The 19,870-nt window shown below is 40.1% G+C and overlaps 1 protein-coding gene across 3 annotated transcripts; it reads right to left on the bottom strand.

Moving 5' to 3' along the window:
• Window positions 1-2,056: 2,056 nt before the first annotated feature.
• On the bottom strand, window positions 2,057-12,059 carry tp53inp2b (tumor protein p53 inducible nuclear protein 2b). Of its 3 annotated transcripts, none has more exons than XM_080470593.1 (4): window positions 11,752-12,059; window positions 7,850-8,243; window positions 6,265-6,832; window positions 2,057-6,155 (listed from the first exon to the last, which is right to left on the bottom strand). In XM_080470593.1, the coding sequence occupies exons 2-4, from the start codon at window positions 7,971-7,973 to the stop codon at window positions 5,894-5,896; spliced, it is 954 nt and encodes a 317-aa protein (XP_080326719.1). In that variant the 5' UTR covers window positions 7,974-8,243; window positions 11,752-12,059; the 3' UTR covers window positions 2,057-5,893. The 3 variants fall into 3 exon arrangements, with proteins under 3 accessions (XP_080326719.1, XP_080326720.1, XP_080326721.1); XM_080470594.1 differs by having other exon boundaries at window positions 6,265-6,829; XM_080470595.1 differs by having other exon boundaries at window positions 6,265-6,421.
• Window positions 12,060-19,870: the final 7,811 nt, after the last annotated feature.

The raw sequence follows: 19,870 nt of genomic DNA, 5'->3' as shown, positions 1-19,870 counted from the left end.
AATTCAGACAATTGGGATTTATTCTACTTAAAAAAAACATACTGAAATTCAATCACAAACTACAATGGACAATTTTTAAAGGAAACAACAAATACATCAAATAAAATTGGTGTTTTTGTCTTGTATCTGAGTATATCTGTACCCAGGAGGAGCTGGTGGCAGACACTGGTTTGTCTGCAGGATCAATCCAGCTTTATTCCATTCATCCTTCTTCCATATTGCCTTATCTTGATCACGGTCCAGCCCAGCTGACTATGGGCGAGGTACATCCTGGACAAGTCGACTCCATGCCAGGGCAAACACAGAGAGCCAGACAATCACAAGCACACTCACATTCACACCTATAGGGTAGTTTAGAATCACCAGTTGACCTCACATGCATGTTTTTAGACTGTGTAAGGAAACCAGAGTGCCTAGAGGAAACCCAAGCACACATCAGGAGAACAGGCAGACGCCAATCAGAAAGGCCCAGCCAGTATTTAAAGCCATGACATACTTGCTGGCTGCAAGGTAAGAACACTATCCGCTCCTCCACCATGTGGCCTTCTAGAATTATTTATTTTTCTCAACTGTGCACATCAATGAGATTGTCACAGGGAATGCTTATTATTTCTACAAGAAAAAATCAGCAGATGAAGGTAAAGGTTAATGATAACATCTTGAAACACATTCTCACGGATGTAGAATCTACGTTAAAACCGCAGAGCCTTTGATAAAATGATATTTGCTGATAAGCCTTCTTTCAAAGTGAGCCCACATTGGCTTCAGTAATCAGTTACTCATCAAGAATTGTTCTCAGGTACAGGTTCAGATGTAGCCACAGATCAAATGATTGAATGTTTATTTTCAAAAGTCAAAAAAACATCTCTTTCAATTTGTAAATATTTATTTTTGAGATGGGAGACTCACATCATTCAGTTAAATCCACATGATGCGTGTTCAGGATCATCTCTGCTGAGGAGACAGAGAAAATGGAGTCGTCAGCAAACTTTAGCTGATGCTGATAAGAATAAAAAAACCAAAGAAATTAGATGAAGGTGGGAAAAAGACACAGCCCTGAGGAGACCTGGTGGAGGAACTGACCCTTACCTGCTGCGATTGTACTGTTAAAAAGTCCATCAGTCTGCGTAATAAGCGAGATAAATTACAACCAAACATTGAGATTGCTCTGCTAAAACATGGGTTTGGGTACAGTTAGCATCTGGAGTTGGACAATCCCAATGATGAGCACAACTATATCATCATATTTTTGTGTTAATTTTATGACTGTTATTGTTAATTTGTAATAAATGTGAAATCATTCAGAAGTTTTGCATTATGCTCCCTTTCCCAGAAAGGGGATTAATATGACGTGATGTAGCTCGCTTCCACCTAATCACCTGGTATATTTTGTTTTGGAGTTGGTTGGATTTTCAACGTCTTCCCTATTTTACATTTTCTTTGATAGGTTCTCCACCTTCATAAGACATATTTCCTGACAGCTTAGTGAACCTCTGTCGAATCCCACCTCTGGGTCTCTCAGTGCTCTCTTTATGTTCAGTCTTTCAAGTTCCTTTTCAAACAAACCGGACAGTTCGGCTGCACGGGGGCGCAGTGGCCTCACAGCAAGAAAGCCGTGGGTTCAAATACAGGGCCTCTCTGTGTGAAGTTTGCATGTTCTCCCCGTGTGTGTGTGGGTTTCCTCAGGGTACTCCGGCTTCCCCCACAGTGCAAAAAACATGCCTCCCCCCCTTGAGTCACAGTGACAATATTCCTAGTTTGAGTGTGGTGGATGAGTGTGTGGCGTTTGCATGTTCTTCTTGTGCAGGTTTGAGTTTTGTCACTCTGTTCCCTTTGCTGAGGCAATCACAAGGATAAAGTCCTGGGGACTGCTAATATGACTAGTATACTGGCACAATTTCTCTAATCATAACTGAGGTGGTACATAGAATTTAAACTATTTTACATTTGAATTTGATGACTACATTTATTTGTACAGTTTTGAATGTATGAATTTGTCCACCACTGGTGGGTGTTATTAAAATAATGACACAAGATTCAGGTGTTAACCTGAGAATTTATTGGTGGTGTTACTTTTTTTTTTTTTTTTTTTGGTGACGGTATCTGTGTTTTCTGAATGGATGCTGGATAACCCATTCGATGATTTTTTTGCATAGGTCTTGCCTGTCAGTCCATGTTTGAGGATGGAAATTGATACATCACATAAACCATGCAGAAATAGTGAAAGGCACAAATCACCAACTATATCAGATACACCGATTTTTATATGTCTATATATATTTCATTTTTATGGGGGGGAGAGGTGTACTAATTCAGATGTAATTTGGGTGAAACCCAAAATGTTTTTAAGCTGCCATTATTTCAGGGCACAACATAAAACATATGAAACTCCCCAGACATTCAATGCTTTTTTTCATTTAAAACATCCTATTATTGAACAACTGTTCTAATAACTATATGGGAAAATACAAGCATATGCTAGAATTTTTACAACACATTTCATGTCTTTTTTTTTTTTTTTTTTAAATATTTGAACTATTTGTCTTCTGCCTCACATTGTCCTTGTTCACACCCCTCAAGTGAAATAAGCCCTAGCTACACATCGGGTGACCACTCCCTCTCCCCAATTCTGGATACGTCCACTCATAAATTCATAGAACCACAACTTTCAATAATCACACACAGCATACCAAAGACACACTTCCATTTTACATGACACTGGCGAGAAAGGAAAAAAAAATTAAAAATAGGGAAAACATGACATGTTTGCAGTGGCAAGTGTCTGTAGTGCTTTTTGCACACACGCACACACACACACACACACACACACACACACACACACACACACACACACACACACACACACACACACACACACACACACACACACGCACACATGCCAGTGATCTCTCATTATTACCCTGTTTTATACACATTTTTTTTCTATTTCAGAGGCAGAGTCAAACCTCAAGAGTGTGGAAGCCTAAACAGAGATCAACATGTGTCTACTCACATCACCACAGAAACATTCACTGCACTGGATGAAACAACACAAATCATGGTCATCTTTACAACAGAAATAGTAATTGTGTCATAAATTATCATATTTTGATTAAAACATAGTAATTTATAGGATTATTGGCAGAAAAGACAATTGTGTGGTATGCGACTCAAGGGAAGTTAATTGATCTTAGATCAAAACAACAAATGTTTTTTTTTTTTCTTTAAACAACCATGAAATGAATACAAAGACTCTCAATCTGTCTTGTAATCCACCAGCACGGATGCATTGGAATACAGCAGGTGCTGAGTGGCCCCTCTGGAGGGCAGTGTTTTGCCTTTATGGCACATGAACACTGAGTCTAGCGCTGTTTTTCTGGTGCTCTCAACAGAATGGGACTGAAGTTGGGGCAGAGACATCACTTTGGCCACTGGAATGCCCTCTTGGTTAGAAAATGAGCACAGAGATTAGGCAAAGAGTGGATTCTCATCAGTCCCATTGGACACAATGTTGAGGACTAAAGTCCTGAGAGACTTTGACATCTAATGGAGCATTATAAACAGTTGTATATATTTACAAGAGAAACAAATGACAAATATTATTATCAGTATTATTTTAAAGAAAGAGTTTCTAGTATATAAGGTGTCGGCACACTTTCTCACGCGCAGTCTGGATCAAAACAAAAATTAAAAGGAAAAAAAACAAAAAACAAAACAAAAACAAAAACCAGCACACAGCACACCGCTAAAACTTTTGACTCACAGAAAGTATGACAGTGCAAACTTACATCCATGTCTCAAATAATTTACAAACATTAGTATACACTTCAGCACCATTGTTTACTATTGTTGTTGAATACATATCAGTAAGCTAGATTTTTAAGTGGACACTGTTAGAGCGTGATGTGCTCACAAGAAAGGGACAATAATGGAGCAGACGTTAGGTCACTGTGATCATTGTGGTGAATGTGGGGAAAATGCTTCATGTGAGGCATTGAGGAAATGTTTATTCCTCCCTCCTTACAGCTGTCTTCTGTGAACTCAGTTACTTTTTAATTTGCAAGAAAAGTGACTGACATGAGGATCGATCATATATAGATTTTTTTGGTCTTCACATGGATAAAATAGGATCACAGCACACTCACTGTAGATGAATATGACTGACGTGTGCCGGGCACATGACTTAAGTTTGTAAACTATGTAATGATCATCATGCGCTTCAGGATTCCAGAGTAGATTTTTATTTTATTTATTTATTCATTTATCATTTTATATATTTTTTTTTAATATAACTTATTGACTTTAGAAGTCAAACAGTCATACAAGCACTTTGTCTTCTTCTACAAAGTGGGAACAGTTCTGGGAACCGTTTTCTCTTTTGGTGGAATCATGCAAAAGGAGACTGCAACTTAATGCTACAAACTTATCGAACAAAATTAGGTATATAACACTGTAACAAAACAAAATAAAGCGTTCCAGCCATTACCGCTCTGCACTTACCATAACCTGGTTTACCTGTAACCCAAAGGCATCTTTTACTGCATCCGTATTACTTAGATGCAATGAATAATAGGAGCCCTTTTACGCCTGTTCACGAAAAGAGTCTAACTAATTCATCTTCCTGGAAAAGTCACTTGAATATGCAAAACATTAACCATATTCTGAGTGTTTTCCATTGAGGCGGGATGTTTAATTCAGAAAACTCTCCTTTAAGCTGCTTAGGGTTACAAAACACCTTCCCACAACCTGTCCTTCCTAACTTTGTTACCTTCAGTGTCAAATTAATTATTTTACTCTTTAGTCTGTTTTGCTCATACTCTCACCATCATCTACCTGCTCTTCGCGTTCAGAGGGTTAGAGGAGAGGAATTTTACATCTTGTTTGCTTTGTGGTTTTGTGCCCTTTCTTTCATTTACATGTTTGCAAATGTGACTGAAGAGAAACAAGTGTCCTGTGAATTGCCTCTCGCTCCAACCCCACCGCGGTATACTCTTCCATCTCTTCCGAACAAAATAAAGGACATCTTGTCAGAAGCATCCGTAAATAAAAGCTTTGTAGATGTGTCGAGCTGTGTTTACTGTAAGAATGCTTCTTTGCATTGTTTCCACCAGAAAAGTCAGATTCACCAGTCAGAATGGAGTACATGTAAATTTTTTGATTTTCAGTTGAGCAAAATAAACTAATTGATATTGAAATATAAGTGTTGCATCAACAAGAGAAAAACATGCCTTTCTACTGAAAGATAAGAGGGAGGCTTTAATAGTGCAGAAAATTATTACAACTCAAGTTTTTGTTGTACTTTGACATTACTACTACTACCTGCATGAATTTTTTAAAGACTTTTTAAAAAAAATTATTTGTATACTGCACTGGGGGACAACTATGAGAAAGGTCAAGAAGAATCTAATCAGAGGGCAGATCTGGGCATAAAACTACAATTCAAAACTTGTTTGTGCCAAAACCCAAACCAAATTTTTTTTTTTAAATACTGGTCTATTTTTATTTGAGTAATAATGCAAGATGTGCAGTAATTTAAACAAATATGCTGTGGGTGAATATCCCCACTGAGCAAAGAGTGGTCCAAAACACATCTTTAAGACGTCTCCAGGGAAGCCAGAATGAAAGTTTTTTATGCGTCTTTCCTGGACATTGCATGGATGTCCTGTTAGGACGTCAGATGAACGTCCAGACAAGACCTCTGGATGACATAATGCAATGAAAAAAACAACAACATGTCTTTAAGACATCTCTATACCTCATGAAGATGCCTTTTGGAGATATAGAGATGACGTCTTACAGATGTTTTTTGGACCACTCTTTGCTCAGTGGGATTTTTAGAGTTGACTGTGTATTACTAATGCCCTCAGAGTGACAGCTCTGGTTACTGGGGAGTTTAATGGCAGAAGTTGCGCTTGCTGGGCTGGTGAAGGAAGGTGTTTCTGGCGTGAGCTGCGTGGCGAGGGACCTGCTCCCTGGTGCGGTTTTGACGTTGGATGCGGTTGCGGGCCAGATGGCGCCGCTCGATGCGTGCTTTGCTACGCTGGACCCGGGCCACTTGGGTGACTTTAGCCAGGGCTCCAGCCTGGGCAGCTGCTCCGCGGGTCACCCGGGCGGTGCCACGGGTAGCAGGAGCAGTGGCAGATTCAGCCACTCTGCTACGAGGGGAGAGAAACAAACAAACAAACAAAAAAAAAACATTTGGATTTGTGATAATTATACTAACTCTTGAAAAGCAGGTGTGGGTCAAGTATAGAGATTTCTTACCTCACGGTGCTTGTCAGACTGACCATGCTTTCTTCTCCCACCACAGACAGGTTGCTGTTGGAGAGCATGGACAGGTTGTTCGGGGAGACATACACAGACATGCTGGGGTGCTCTATGAGCAGGTCCTCCATCGGGCTGGCCTCTGCTGTGGCTCCCTCTGCAGTGAAACAGGGGGGAGGGGTGACAAACCAGCTCTCATCCATGCAGCCTCTCTCTGAGCCTGTCCTACTGCTACCCCCACTGCCCCCACACTCAGTCCCAGAGCCTGGGGACACTGACGGGGTGGAGGAGGGCGTGGACAGTCTGGCTCGTCTTGGCTGGGTCACAGGTGATGTGGCACCCATGTCCGATGGACTAGCGCTGGGGGAAAATAGGGGGTCTGATGATACTACTGCACCCTGTGCACGGCCTTTATGTGTCCTACGACGCTTGTGTGGTGGGTGGGGATTGGGGACCGGACACTCAGTCCTGTTTTGTGTGTTTTGGTGATTTGATGAAGGACTTTCTGAGGATGATTGTGCAATCTGTGGGGTTCCCGTCTCATCTTCTAACTGCATCATGCACTCTTCTGAGCACATGGCAGAGATGAGATCAGGGGTGGAGTGGTCAATAGAGACAGATGTTTCAGACAGGGGTAGATGTACAAATTATGCAAATGTGGCAGATTTTTTCAAAAAAGCCATGCGGGTTGAGGTGGATCATTTTAAAGGAATCACATACGCACGCGCACACATACCAGTGTGGGGAATGTCAGGGAATTTAAACAAATTGAAGGAGGGTAGGAAGAGGGGGGTAAGGAAACACAAAACATAAAAGAGTCATATCATTAGTGGTGTTGACCCTCTAAGGTTGTAATTTTGTCAGTAACATAATGTTTGTCTTGACTTTGTGTATTTGTTCTAATGTTATGCACAAAAGCAAATTGTCCTACTTAGTCGCATTTGTCATGATCCAGATCATAAACAAAGTGAAAGGACAATATGTTTACAGATAAGTATGTGTTTCCATCTCTCGACAGACAACACTTTTGATTCGGCAGCCATATGGATGAGCAGCAGTGTAGTTGAGCCACGCCCGAACTGATTAGTCACTCCACTCCATCATCCCCGCCGTTATTTTTCCACTGCCAATGTTAGTCAGTGGTACACATACGCAAGCAAGACTGCAGATTCACTAAAAAGGGATTTACGTACGGTAGCTAGAAAGCTGTGTGCACTAAAAATATCCCATTTAGCTGTGCCCAACTTCCCCTGACTGGCTTCAGGTAATCGAAGTCAACAAGATGGATGATTTAAGCAACCTTTTCAGCATTTTCATCAAATCTGAGGAATAAGTTGACTGGTACCAACAAGTGCTGGCCAAACTTGGAAAAAAGAAGTTTGTCTTTTAGTCAGCTTCATCTCTGTAACTACTCAAGCACACATGCGAACTGAACATTTTACTGAAGCCAGGATACAAATTATTTCACAGTGAATTCTTATTTTTTTCTAATGTATTCAATACAAAAGAGATTATTTTAGAAATTGTCACTCTGCTGTGGTTTTAAAAACCTGACACCAGTCTATTTATGATTTCTCTGACTCACCAGGCAGGTTGACGAGCATCCATCCCTCCTCGTCGGCCTCCGTCACACAAGGCTTGGGCCCCTTCAGGTCGGCCGACACCTCCTCCACCTCTCCAAACAGGAGATTGCTAAGACGTTGGAACATGGCTGCTCGTGATGTCAAATGTCGATGACAGGTGCTTTTTTTTTTTTTTATTTGTTGTACACAAAGAAAAGCTGTAGCTGCCTTTTGGAATTTCTCTTTTATATCTAATACTAGTTGTTTTATGCTATTCTTTGTCTGATTTCTTTAAGTATCTTTTTTTTTCTCCACTTGAAGCCTCTTGTAGGATCTTTCTTTTTTTATATTGACCAACGGGGTTGGACAGGCTTCTGTAGTGCAAATGTAAGGTTTCACTTGGTTTAGAGCAAAGGCCTGCAGAAAAGGAGAAAGAAAAAGAAAAGCATAGTTTGTTGTTAGAAAATGACGTTGTTTCTCCTCACAAAATTAATATTTCCAACCACAAACCAGTTGATTAGACAAAGACAATAAGATACAGCCTTCCCTGAATCAATTACTGAATTGATGTTGATTGTAAAACTACATGAAGTAACTAGAACATTCGGGGGGAAGGTTTGTGTGACTGCCTCTCAGTGCTGACATTCTTAACTGTCAAAGCTTTGCTCATGTATGTAAGCTGCAGCATCTCCATGACAACAAACACCGATCTCCTTTAATCTCATTTCATCACCTCCATGAGGTCCCTCTCGCATCCGCATTGAATGAGAATTCCTTTTTCAGAAATGGTATACTGTAGATGATGTCCAGGCCATTCCATTATTATGCCCTATGCTGTGAGATACACTGGTATAAAAACTCAGTGCCAATAAATGCAATCGTAACAAAATTTTTGTTTCATGGAGAAATAAATAAATCAGCTGACATTGACTCCCCTCAGCTGATAACCCATCAGCACAGTTTAAGGCCAGATGGACGGCTGTAGAAGAAGAGGAGGAGGTCATGATGAAAACAGTTCATACAAAGAACCATTCAGTCAAGTCAAACAAAGTAATTGTGCACATGTTGAAATGACATAGGGCACTAATGCATGGAGATAGAACAAGAATCAGACCTGAAACTGAACCCGCTGATGTCATGTTAAACACATTTCTGAACCGTCATGGCTTCTAAGACAAACATCTACATGTTTAAAGATTGAGGGTGTCATTGATTTAATCTCTGTTAGAGTGCACACTGAGTTAATAGGCCTCAGAGTGCAGGTAATCCTGCAATACTCCTGCAGTTTGTTGATTCATATTTAAATATCTCAGGCTAGATGCATTATGTTATATAATATTTGTATGCTATTCTTAGCGTTGTAAAGAGTCATAATCTATTTCAGTGGATAGACCTTTTGAAATGCAACTCGATAATCCCAAAAGGGGAAGCTCATTTAGAATTCTTTTGTCAGTAAATAAAGGAATGGGTTGACATAATACACGGACTGATAATGGAGGACACACATGGAAAAATGTGAAAGCTGTGTGAGAAGGATTCATGGAGCTGAGGGGCATTGGGGCGAGACATGCATGGATGCGTGTTAGGTAGCTGACACTTTTTGCCCATATTTGGAAAATCTCCATGGTGACCAGGAACATAATGAAAAGACACATCAGAATCGCAATCATGATCTGCAGACTTCTTTGGTCACAAGAGATCCTAGTAAGGTTAACCTTACCTGTGATTTTCTTTGCATAGGTGCATATATTTGAAATGACATAATAAAGTGATAATTAAAAGAAAAAAAGGAAAATAAGTTGAAAAGACAAAATGTTTAAGCACATCATTATGCCTACACACAAAGATAGTACTGGGACACCAGCCCTGTGTTTTAATTTTTACGGTTGGTAGGTGTCATTTTGACTTGATTTCAGTGATGCGTAAAAAATTCCCAAAACATTTCGCCAAAGAGACTACTATCGACTAATATACTGTGGTCCATTCACAACACTGAGATTGCTTTCCTGGACTAAAAAAACTTGAATCATGAGACCATGGCAAATAAATTCAGATAAACAACATGATTGTGACTAGGCCTCGTGGTCTTCTTTGCACAAGGTGACATGCACACTCAGAACCACACAAGACTGAGCATAGCAAAAAAAAAGCTTTTTCTTCAGTTTGGTGCTTGTAGCTCATTTAGGGCTGTCGAACTTATGTAAATATAGACACCGATACTGCCTAAAGGTCCTCAATAGTAAACACTGATATGACGAAGAGGAACTTTGTGTTTACAGGTTACATATGGTGGAAACACTAATATTGTTCTTTGGTGTTTTGGGTGATTCCACAAGTATAATAGTGTGGTTTAAAATAAATTAGGCCACCAGTGTCACTAAATTTGACAGTTTAAATCCCACAAAACAAGGTGTATATATGAGGCCACAAACGCAATACTGAGACTTTTGCAAATCTAGATTAAAAACGGTTTTACTTGAGTGTCAATCTGTGATAATTTCATTATTATTTTTTATGCTTGTGAGTACATGTTAGGATAAAAACAATACATTTGCAAAACCTCATTTTTTAATGTTTGATAGGATGTATGTTTATCTCAAGGTTCTATACAGAGACAAGATCATTTTAGGATTCATATGCCTAATTTGGTGTTATCACAGAGGTGAATAAACCCATATTATTTAATCTAAAAACACGATACAGCATATGACAGTCCCACTGCAGCTTAAGCCTTTACAAATGTTCATTATGTGCAATATTTGAAACAGCGCAATGTCATCTTCACAGAGTAAAACTAGTCTTATAAAAGAGTTCGGGTTAGCTGATGTTCCTTCTCTTTAAAAAGGAGGAGACGAGCTGAATGGGCGGGGCTCCGTCGTATGAAAACAAGACGCACGTGACGTCAGACGACGTCACTGACGCTGTTTTGTGACCAGAGGAGGAAAAAAAAACCCATTGGCGATACAAACAGTAAAAATATAAGATGTAACAGCCGTGAAAAGACTTCCTACATGCTTTTAGCAACGCGATGCAGTAAAAAATAAAAATCCGGATATAAAGAGCCGCCCGTGTTTGACTGCGACCGCTGAATCCTTTATGGAAAAAAAAAAAATCATATAAATAAATAAATACACGAACGCTGCTCGGGGCAGCTGTGTTTACATTTTATTCACGCAACGATACTTTGGGATTTGGATGAAAATCTCAAACTCGACGAGCGAGGGGAGACATGACTTTCACTGCTGGTTATCCAGGTTAAACATGAATTATCCGTCTAAGCTCTCCAGCTGAAGGGTCACAGCAATGACAGTTGTGGCTCAGCGACGAAAGACGACGACTGGGCCGGTTTCTTATTATAAATCTTTTTTTTTATATATATATATATATATATATATATAACCGGATCACATAGTTTAATGTATCCGAAATCAAATTAATAAAATCCCGAGCAACAGAGGCCCGCCTGCTACAGAAACGTCAACATCCGCCATCGACTCCACATCAGCATTTGGTGCAATTTGCAAAAACAACGACCGATGGTGTCCGGTAAAGGAGAAACGGGCTTTTTTTTACAGGCTTTTCGAAATATAGGACGACGTGTGAACCTACTTAATCCTTTCGCTTTGAGCCAACGGACCGACTGCTATCAAATTTATTCGTGACCTAATAATAGGTCATCACCGAATATAACGCAGAGCAGATCTATGCAGGGAAACGTTCACAGACAAAGCCTTGCAAATCTTATATGATTTGACTATAACAGGTATCTGCTGTCTTTTTTCCTACAAATTCTTGAGCGATGCTGCAGGTTAACTTGTGTAGGATGGTTCACTTGTGTAGAATACATCACCAGAGCACATACTTTGGCACACATCACAGTTAGAATTGATTCAAAGTGAAAAAATAATAATAAAGGATGTCTTACCTGCCTTTGCAGCACTGTTCAAGTTGTAAACGAGATCTCACACACAGTAGAAACGACAACTCTTAAAGCATAGCTTTAGTTAGCCTTTATGTGAGGTAGTTATAACACCATAATATAAAAATAAAAGGCTTTCTTCTCAGAAGAAGGGCTTCGTGTAAAAAATATTACACTGATGATTTCAGATCATAACATCTGCAGCTTTTTGCTTCTCTTCCTCTGTGTTTGTTTTTTTTTTCCTTCTTCCGCTGCAGGTTTTTCTTGTGTTTATTGCTGCCTCCAGCTGATCCTCGGATCAGAATGTAGAACGTACAAAACAGCTGATTGTGAGATCACAATACTCCAAACCGCGCCCCCGGTACCGCCTACCCCAAACAAACCAGCCAATCAGAATATTACACCCGCCACAGCCGGGCCTCTAGGTAGCAGGGTGGGGGCTGGGCAAGAAGGGCTGTCAACCTGCAGCCAGTGGAGGGGGAGGGTAAACTGACCCATCACTGAGCCCCAGATGCAGTGCAGCCTACAACAAGTGGGAATAAATATCTGCTGACAGCAAACCTATTGCCAACTTAATTAAAGCAATTCGAGCTGCAGAGAGAGAAGCTGTTGCAACAAACCTGTTATGTCACATCCTGAAAGGACCAATGACTGAGCATGTCTGGATTGCTCAAGTTGTCTGAAATGTTATGGTGCATAGTTCACATTTTAGGTTACATTTTAATGTCATCAAACAAGGTTTTGTCAGTGAGTTGTTTTTTTTGTTTTTTTCAAAGGTGTAATATTACTTTAAATCTAATTTGTTAATAGAGATCACTCCCCTCCCCCTCGATGCCATTTATTTTAACTCCGCCTTGGTGAGGAGGACCTCTGTGTGATTCTCAGCCTATCAAATGTGCCTTTTCTGAATGCAGCATTTGAGTAACCAATGAGCTTCCTCAAACTCATTCAAAACCCCTGGTGGTCATCTGTGCGCCATGCAGGCAGTCTGTAATACTTAGAGAATATCCTCTCTTGCCTTTTATTGCCACAGATTGTGTAAACGGTTGAGTGATCACATAACTGTGTGTGTGTGTGTGTGTGTGTGTGTGTGTGTGTGTGTGTGTGTGTGTGTGTGTGTGTGTGTGTGTGTGTGTGTGTGTGTGTGTGTGTGTGTGTGTCTGTGGTTACACAGTTGTGTCTGCGTGTGTGCACGTGTTCGTCTGGGTGAAAGATCAACTTTATACAGATATATATGTATGTATATATATATATATATACACATAATCCTTGAGAGTCTCCATAGTTTGGGTCTGTGAGCAGAGCTGTAATCTTTGTCCATGTGTCAATGTGTATGGGGGGGGGGGGGGGGGGGGGGTTATTAAGAAAAAAAAAGAAAAAAAGTATTTCCCTATAACAGCTATAATCTTTAAAATGTGAAAATCTGACCAAAGCAGCTACATTCAATTAACTTTACAGATCTTTGATCAGCTGCTTGGCATTGGAATAATCACATCTATGGTCAGTTTGTACATGATGCCAAGTTGTACAAAGGTTTCAGCTTCATATATTCTCAGGAACTCAGTCCAACAGGAGCTACGATAAAAATTTTATTCGTATTTGACCTTTACATCAGGCACAAAGTCAAGTCGTCTAATTAAAGGCACACCCATAATCAAGAAGTGTTTTCTTTTGTGACTGGTATAAATGTAATATCTGAATAAAAAATAGTATTTTAATCTATCACTCTATATTTAATTTGTTACACTTGTCAGAAACTTCAGAAATCGCTTGAGAGGTCATGGTGAAACTCCGTAACTCACTGTGTGTAAATTTTCAAAATTCATGGTTATATACACAATCGGTCATTTCTCGCCCCTTACTCTTGACAGCACTATATTGTAGTTATTAAGATGATAAAGTGCTATTGAAAAAGAAAGAAAATCAACAAAAAAAAGTCTACTTTATACCAGTGAGGAGTTTCACTGAAGAACAGCTTCCTGGTATCAGCTGAAAAGTCATCGTAGCTTTTGCATGTGTGTAATATAGGCAGGGCGTAGAACTGGATTTCTTGAATGCAAACTGAAAACAAACAAACCACACCTGAGAGGATTTTTTTTACCCCCTCCAGATTCCTAGGTCTTCTATCTGAGTTGTTCATAAAGACTTTGTCATGCTGCTCGATCCACCGGTGAGAGATGATAGCAGGAGTTCACGATGAGCCTTCTGAAGTCAGGATGATAAGGTTTCAGCCTATACAGTTACCAGGTGCTAGGCAACTCCGACAGGCACATACCCACATTCACTCACCAGTAATGATGATGATGATGATGATGATGATAATGATATCCAAACCCTGGTAACACAGTGAACACAAACATTCAACAAGGACAGAGTGTGCATCTGTATTTGTGTTAACGTCTGTGGTCGCTAAAGTAATCAGAGATGCCACTGGCCTGTTGTACTTGTCCCGTCATGTACTTGCAGCAGGTCTTACCATGTCAATAGGTATAATCAACAATAGGCCCAACTCAGGTTATTTGTAAATATTATTCTTGGATATATGCAAGCAAAACCACATCAGCCACAGAGAAATGGGATTTGACTATGCAGTTTGAGGGCACAGAAAGAGAACCTGTAACAGGTTTTCCTTCTCTGCCATTTATCCTGTTACTTTATCCATGTCGGAGCGTTCACTGAAGTTGCCCGACTTCACAGGATTCCCACAGTTTCCCGAGCTGCTTGGAGAAATGTGTGAAAGGTCACAGCCGTGTCTCCCCTCCTTCTCTCCTCCCTCCCTGTACATGTTCATAAATGTGATATGCAGCTCTTGTTAAACAGCATGTCTGTCCTTGCCCCAGCTCACACAGCTCACCCAACAGTGTGTACGGATGCAAATGGCTCTATCTAATCAAACCCAGCACTCTCAACACAACTATTTTGTTTGTGGTTATAAAGACAAAGGCGTGGCTATAGACAGGTTGAGTCGGCTGACTCAGAAGTCCAGCATATTGTGTGTTGATGCTTGAAACACATAGTTTGAGTGTCATCCAATCTTGACAGGGCACGCTGGATATGAAAGACACTCCTAACACTTATCGTTCAGTTTCGGTGTTCAATCTTCAAAATGGCTTAGGATATGTTCAGACATCTATTTTACTTAGAATACAGACCAGGTGAGTTACATTCATGATTCAAACATAAACAAGAGCAGCCATTTTTGTTACAATCTGAACTCATTGCACTTTATTTCATACTGTGTAGTTTATTTGTGATGGCCCATCTCCTCTCTGGCCCCTCTGGCTTTGCATAGCTGGCTGCTGACTGATGATAAGACAGTAGCCCCCCCCCCCCCGAAAAGATATGAAGTCAAACCTGCTCTAATGTGTTACCAAACCTTTCAGTGCAACGTATGCCATGTAGGTCAAATGTAAATACATTCCCAGGATTGTAATCTGGGGGTCATGGTGGTGTAACAATATGCTGTCACCCCACGGTGAAAGGTCCGAAGTTAATTTTGAGCTGGGGTCATTCCCTGTGGCGTTTGCATGGTTTTCCTTTGGCTGCATGGTCCCTTGCACAATCTGCACACATGCTTGCTGGGTTAACAGGTGAACCAACTGTGACTGTGAGGCTGGTTGTCTCCCTGTCCTACATTACAGAGGAGTGACGTGGTGTACTTTGCCTTTTGCTCAGTGCGAGCTGGCACCTGGCCTACCTTGAAGTCGTGCAGACACTGGTCTGAGAAAGAATGAAGCCTCTAAAGGGGGATTTCAAAACATGAATGACTTCCTGATGCCTTTATGATACTGTTGATGCTATTAGATATTCACATTTACATGCAGCTCATATTGCGCACAGCCCGTCTCCAACCAGCACTGTACGGTCTTCAGACAACCTGTCAGCACATAACACACACACCACTTGTCTACTATTCCTTGTTACTCGATCAGCACAGTCAGCATGATGCTTTTGAATCACCAATCCCAATTCACACAACAACAACAACAACAACAACAACAACAACAACTACTACTACTACAACTACAACAGTAACAGGGGTGGTATCCCTCCTTCTTTTTTCTGAAGTGGCACCTCTTTTCAGCCACCCTTGCGTTTCAGTGCTGCAGACAGAGGTTTGGAAGGTATCAGCCCCTCACCTTTTTCCATCTCCTTCCCAGCCCTCTCAAAGCCCTCATTTGTGCCAGCCATGGGTCTGTCCCTACAAGGCCAGAACAAATATGGCCTGGAAGTGGTGTCCTTGGCAAGGGTGCACCGATAAACACTGCACGAGCGAGGACAGACTGTGCTCTCCAGGGAGGGTTTGGGGACAACGGCCCTTCATCTTCAATCCCCTGGAGGATATTGTGAAACTTGATCTGGGGAGGTATGTCAAATAACCTAAAGTGTCAGGGTACCACAAAGGTGAGGCTACAAAGATGGAGTTCGCCCACTTGGGCTTGACTCAGTGCAGCATGGACATATTGTCTTGAAAATGCTATATTTCATGAAATAGTCCCTCATCTGCATAGTTATTTTTGCTTTAGAGTTAGCATGGGAAGAAGCGCACCCCACCCCCACCGCCCTGCTCAGACGGGTCCCTGACTATGACCAAAAACATGACCTGCAGTGTAAAAATAGCACAAGGCAAGGGTTAACTAAAAAAGAACAGAGCAATAAAGTCAACAGTGTCCCCTGCAGACCTTTATTTTGGCATCAGTTCAGCTCTGCTCTTGAAAAAAGGCCAGCTCTTTTCAAAAATCATTCAAAAAACAAATTTGCAGTCGCACATAGATTAGAAATCATTTGATGGGACAGGTTCTGGAGTTGAATCGAGGATAATGTTGTAAACTGAGATTACATAACTGACTGGAATATAAATAACTCGTTTAACATCGTCTACTGCTCAGTTTACGACGCTTTAGTCATGGTATATGAATTTATAAATTTGTGCAGAGTCCGTACAGCACCAGTAGGGGATGTAGCTCAGTGGTAGAGCGCATGCTTTGCATGTATGAGGCCCCGGGTTCAATCCCCGGCATCTCCATTGGTTTTTTTTTGAGTTCAGTTTTTTTTTTTTCTCCAAACATTTCCCGACAAATACTACCGGAATAGAATAGCATAGAATGAACACACAACCCAAAATAATTTTCTCCAAACATTTCCCGACAAATACTACCGGAATAGAATAGAATAGAATAGAATGAACACACAACAAATAGCATATAAGTTAAAATGTCAGTATGACAGCATACAGTTAAAACAAGTTATTTTATATATTAATATATACGGAGCTAAGCAGGTCTAATCATAAGAGAACAAGTGTTTACTTTTTTTCCCCCTCAGGACTCATAAATGAACAGTGACTATAATTATTATGTTCTGAAGGGGAAGTGTTGCATATTCTATTTTATTTCAAGTTATGTTGGGACTTGCAGTTTCCAGGGTGTGGGGTGGGTGAAGTGCAGCTGCAGAAAGAAAATGGGGGTCAGGGGGATGCATTTCTCGGCAGGAGGTTTTCTTATGAAGACAAACAAACAAACAAACAAACAAACCTGTTCAGAGCTGAATTTGTTTCACTCTCTTTTTCAGTTGACATATCAGAAATATGTTTGATTAACATGAGCATATTGAGTTTCTTCTTGTTAAATGGTTCATTCTAATACATGTTGTTCAGACAATAGGAATACATGGGATTCAATCTACTTAATATGAATAGATGGAAATGTGTGACATGATTAAATTACATTAACTCAACAAATTATTTTTGTGTTTGTGGAAATGACTGAGAATTATTTCTTTCAGCGTGTGAGCCTGTGTTGCAGATTTATTCAAACAATAAAAAGGCTGATTAGTGCAAAACTACAAGTGTCATATTTCATAGGCTTGCATTATATTTCAAAGTGAAATTATTTAAGTAGCACAAGAAGTGTTTTCAGTACCTTTGGATTCTGACAGACGTTAACAGGCATGTCCTGATGCACACTCTGTTCTCTGTTCAATCCCTGAAAGTCATTTTATGGAATGGAATTAGTGAGGACTTAAAAATGTGTAAATCTTCGTTGTGCTTCAAAAAACCATTGACAAGTAAAATAATCAATGGTTACAATGAAAAATGATTTCTGTTACTTTTGTTTTGTTTTTCTCTTGTATTACTTTTGTTATGTTCTATTTGTCTGTATTTGTTTTCTCTCGTCCGCATTACTTCTGTTATGTTTAGTTTTTTCAGTTTTTTTTTAATCTCGTATCACTGGTGTCCTGGGTAACTTTATGGTTTTGTAAGGGATTGGCAAAAATAAGCCTTGGCTTCTGCCAAGACCCATTTTGGCTACATACATTGTGGGGGAAAAAAAAAAAAAGTCTATTCCAGCTGACAAAGGTAATAGTACATCTTGTACACCAATCCATCGCTGGGTTTACAGAGAGAGGAAGCTCACACACACAAACTGACACACTCACACATTAAAACTAATTTGACTGTCAATGCTTCCTCGTGGGAGGAGGCTGAAATGTCCAGAGCAAACAGGTACACAGCACAAAAGTAAATGCTTATAAGACATTAGCTTGAATTTGCTTGAAGATGACTCATTCTGCAGTCGCACAAAGGAATGAGTCAACTGACAGGCTGACCCCACCACCTCAAAGAAACAACTTGTGTTGGAATGGGGTAAAATGTCATTAAGTCCCTATCCAGAAAAGTGAGCCTGACACAGATAGATGTCACCTGCTTTTAGAAAGTTAGTCGTGGCTGGTTGTCCAGTGAGATACACTATCTACCACAAAGCAAGACGACTGCCAGGGTCACAACCTTCACAGGTGCTATTCAGGCATCTGTGGCTGCTTAACCTACATACTTCATGTCTGCACATTATGACCTGAAAACATCCATCTTTGCATAACTGTCCCATATCCATAGCTCAGTTGTCAATCTTACATTTTTAATGGTGGTTAGGGTTCGGGTTAACTCTAACCCTAACCTTAATGGCGGAAAGGAGGAGACTATCAATCACTGGTGTCTGAAGCACACACAACACATGTATGAGTAAAATGCTCCCCAGTTTGTCTTTTAAAGAAACATTGTTGTCCCCCAATCAAGCTTTGAAGGTGATGTAAAACACATGCAAGCCAGCAGAAGTCATCCTGAAAGGCCACAAATATTAAGTATCAAGTATGGTGGCATTGAAGTGAAATGTTTGCCCAACCAGTGGAGAAATCTGACTTCCTTTCAACGAAGGAAAGAAAAACAGGTTTGGTCTCGTATGTCAGACAGACAGGAGTCTCATTTATGTACCATCTGCTTACAGGAGTTCATATTGTCTTCTTCATTAATCTGAAGGGTTTAGTGCTGAGTCATCACACATGATTAACATTTGCGAGATCACAACAAACATCACTGACATTTTCCCTCTTTGGCACAACGTACAGGGCACAAATACCTCAGTGTAATCACTTTATTATTGCATAACGTTGTTTGCATGTCAGTGTGCATCAGGGCGAAGCCGAGACTCTCAGTTACAAGCCTTGTTGCTTTGTATCAGCTGAGGCTGATCCTCACACACCTATCTGCTTTCTTCACCACATCTTTTAAATTACTAACTTCACATGTGCAAAGAAGACTTGACCTTTCACTCTTGCTGGTGACACCCTCCTATGGAGATCATCAGATATTCATGTTACATTTTTAGGTGTGGAATAAACACAAAAGTGTTTCAGGTGTATCTTATTAGTGGGAGACAAAAGTGCTTCAGGATATTAAATGTTAAGACAGAAAATGTTTCTAACCTAAGATACATATAAAAATATAAAATGCCTACCTGATATTTTTACACATTAAAATATCTGTTTTGACCTCTTGCACACAGATTTTAGGCTCACATTTGTAATAACCACTCCAAGAGGTCATATTGAGGAATGATATTGCCACCAAAAATGTTTTGAATACTGTGATATAAATATTTTTAAACAGTCAAATAAAACTCAAATTTGATGTCAAAGACACAGGACCAGTGAAATACAATGTAATCACAAACAAAAATGCAGCTTTTTTTTTTTTTTTCTCACAAAAAATACAAGCGCACCCTAAAATTGTTCATACATAATGCACGTTTGTCTGAATCTAATAAAAATTGAAACTTCTCCCAAAGTC

This window comes from Lipophrys pholis (assembly GCF_963383615.2).
Source record: "Lipophrys pholis genome assembly, chromosome: 8".
NCBI classification, from domain to species: Eukaryota; Metazoa; Chordata; class Actinopteri; order Blenniiformes; family Blenniidae; genus Lipophrys; species Lipophrys pholis.
This window is presented reverse-complemented; position numbering and strand designations above follow the sequence as displayed.

What these genes read in the sequence shown, in the direction of transcription:
- tp53inp2b (XM_080470593.1), bottom strand. Translation starts at nt 7,973, where the DNA reads ATGTTCCAACGTCTTAGCAATCTCCTGTTTGGAGAGGTGGAGGAGGTG. An exon ending in GATGCTCGTCAACCTGCCTG is followed by an intron (nt 6,833 to 7,849) that starts GTGAGTCAGAGA and finishes CCATGTGCTCAG; the next exon opens with AAGAGTGCATGATGCAGTTA. An exon ending in AGTCTGACAAGCACCGTGAG is followed by an intron (nt 6,156 to 6,264) that starts GTAAGAAATCTC and finishes CTCCCCTCGTAG; the next exon opens with CAGAGTGGCTGAATCTGCCA.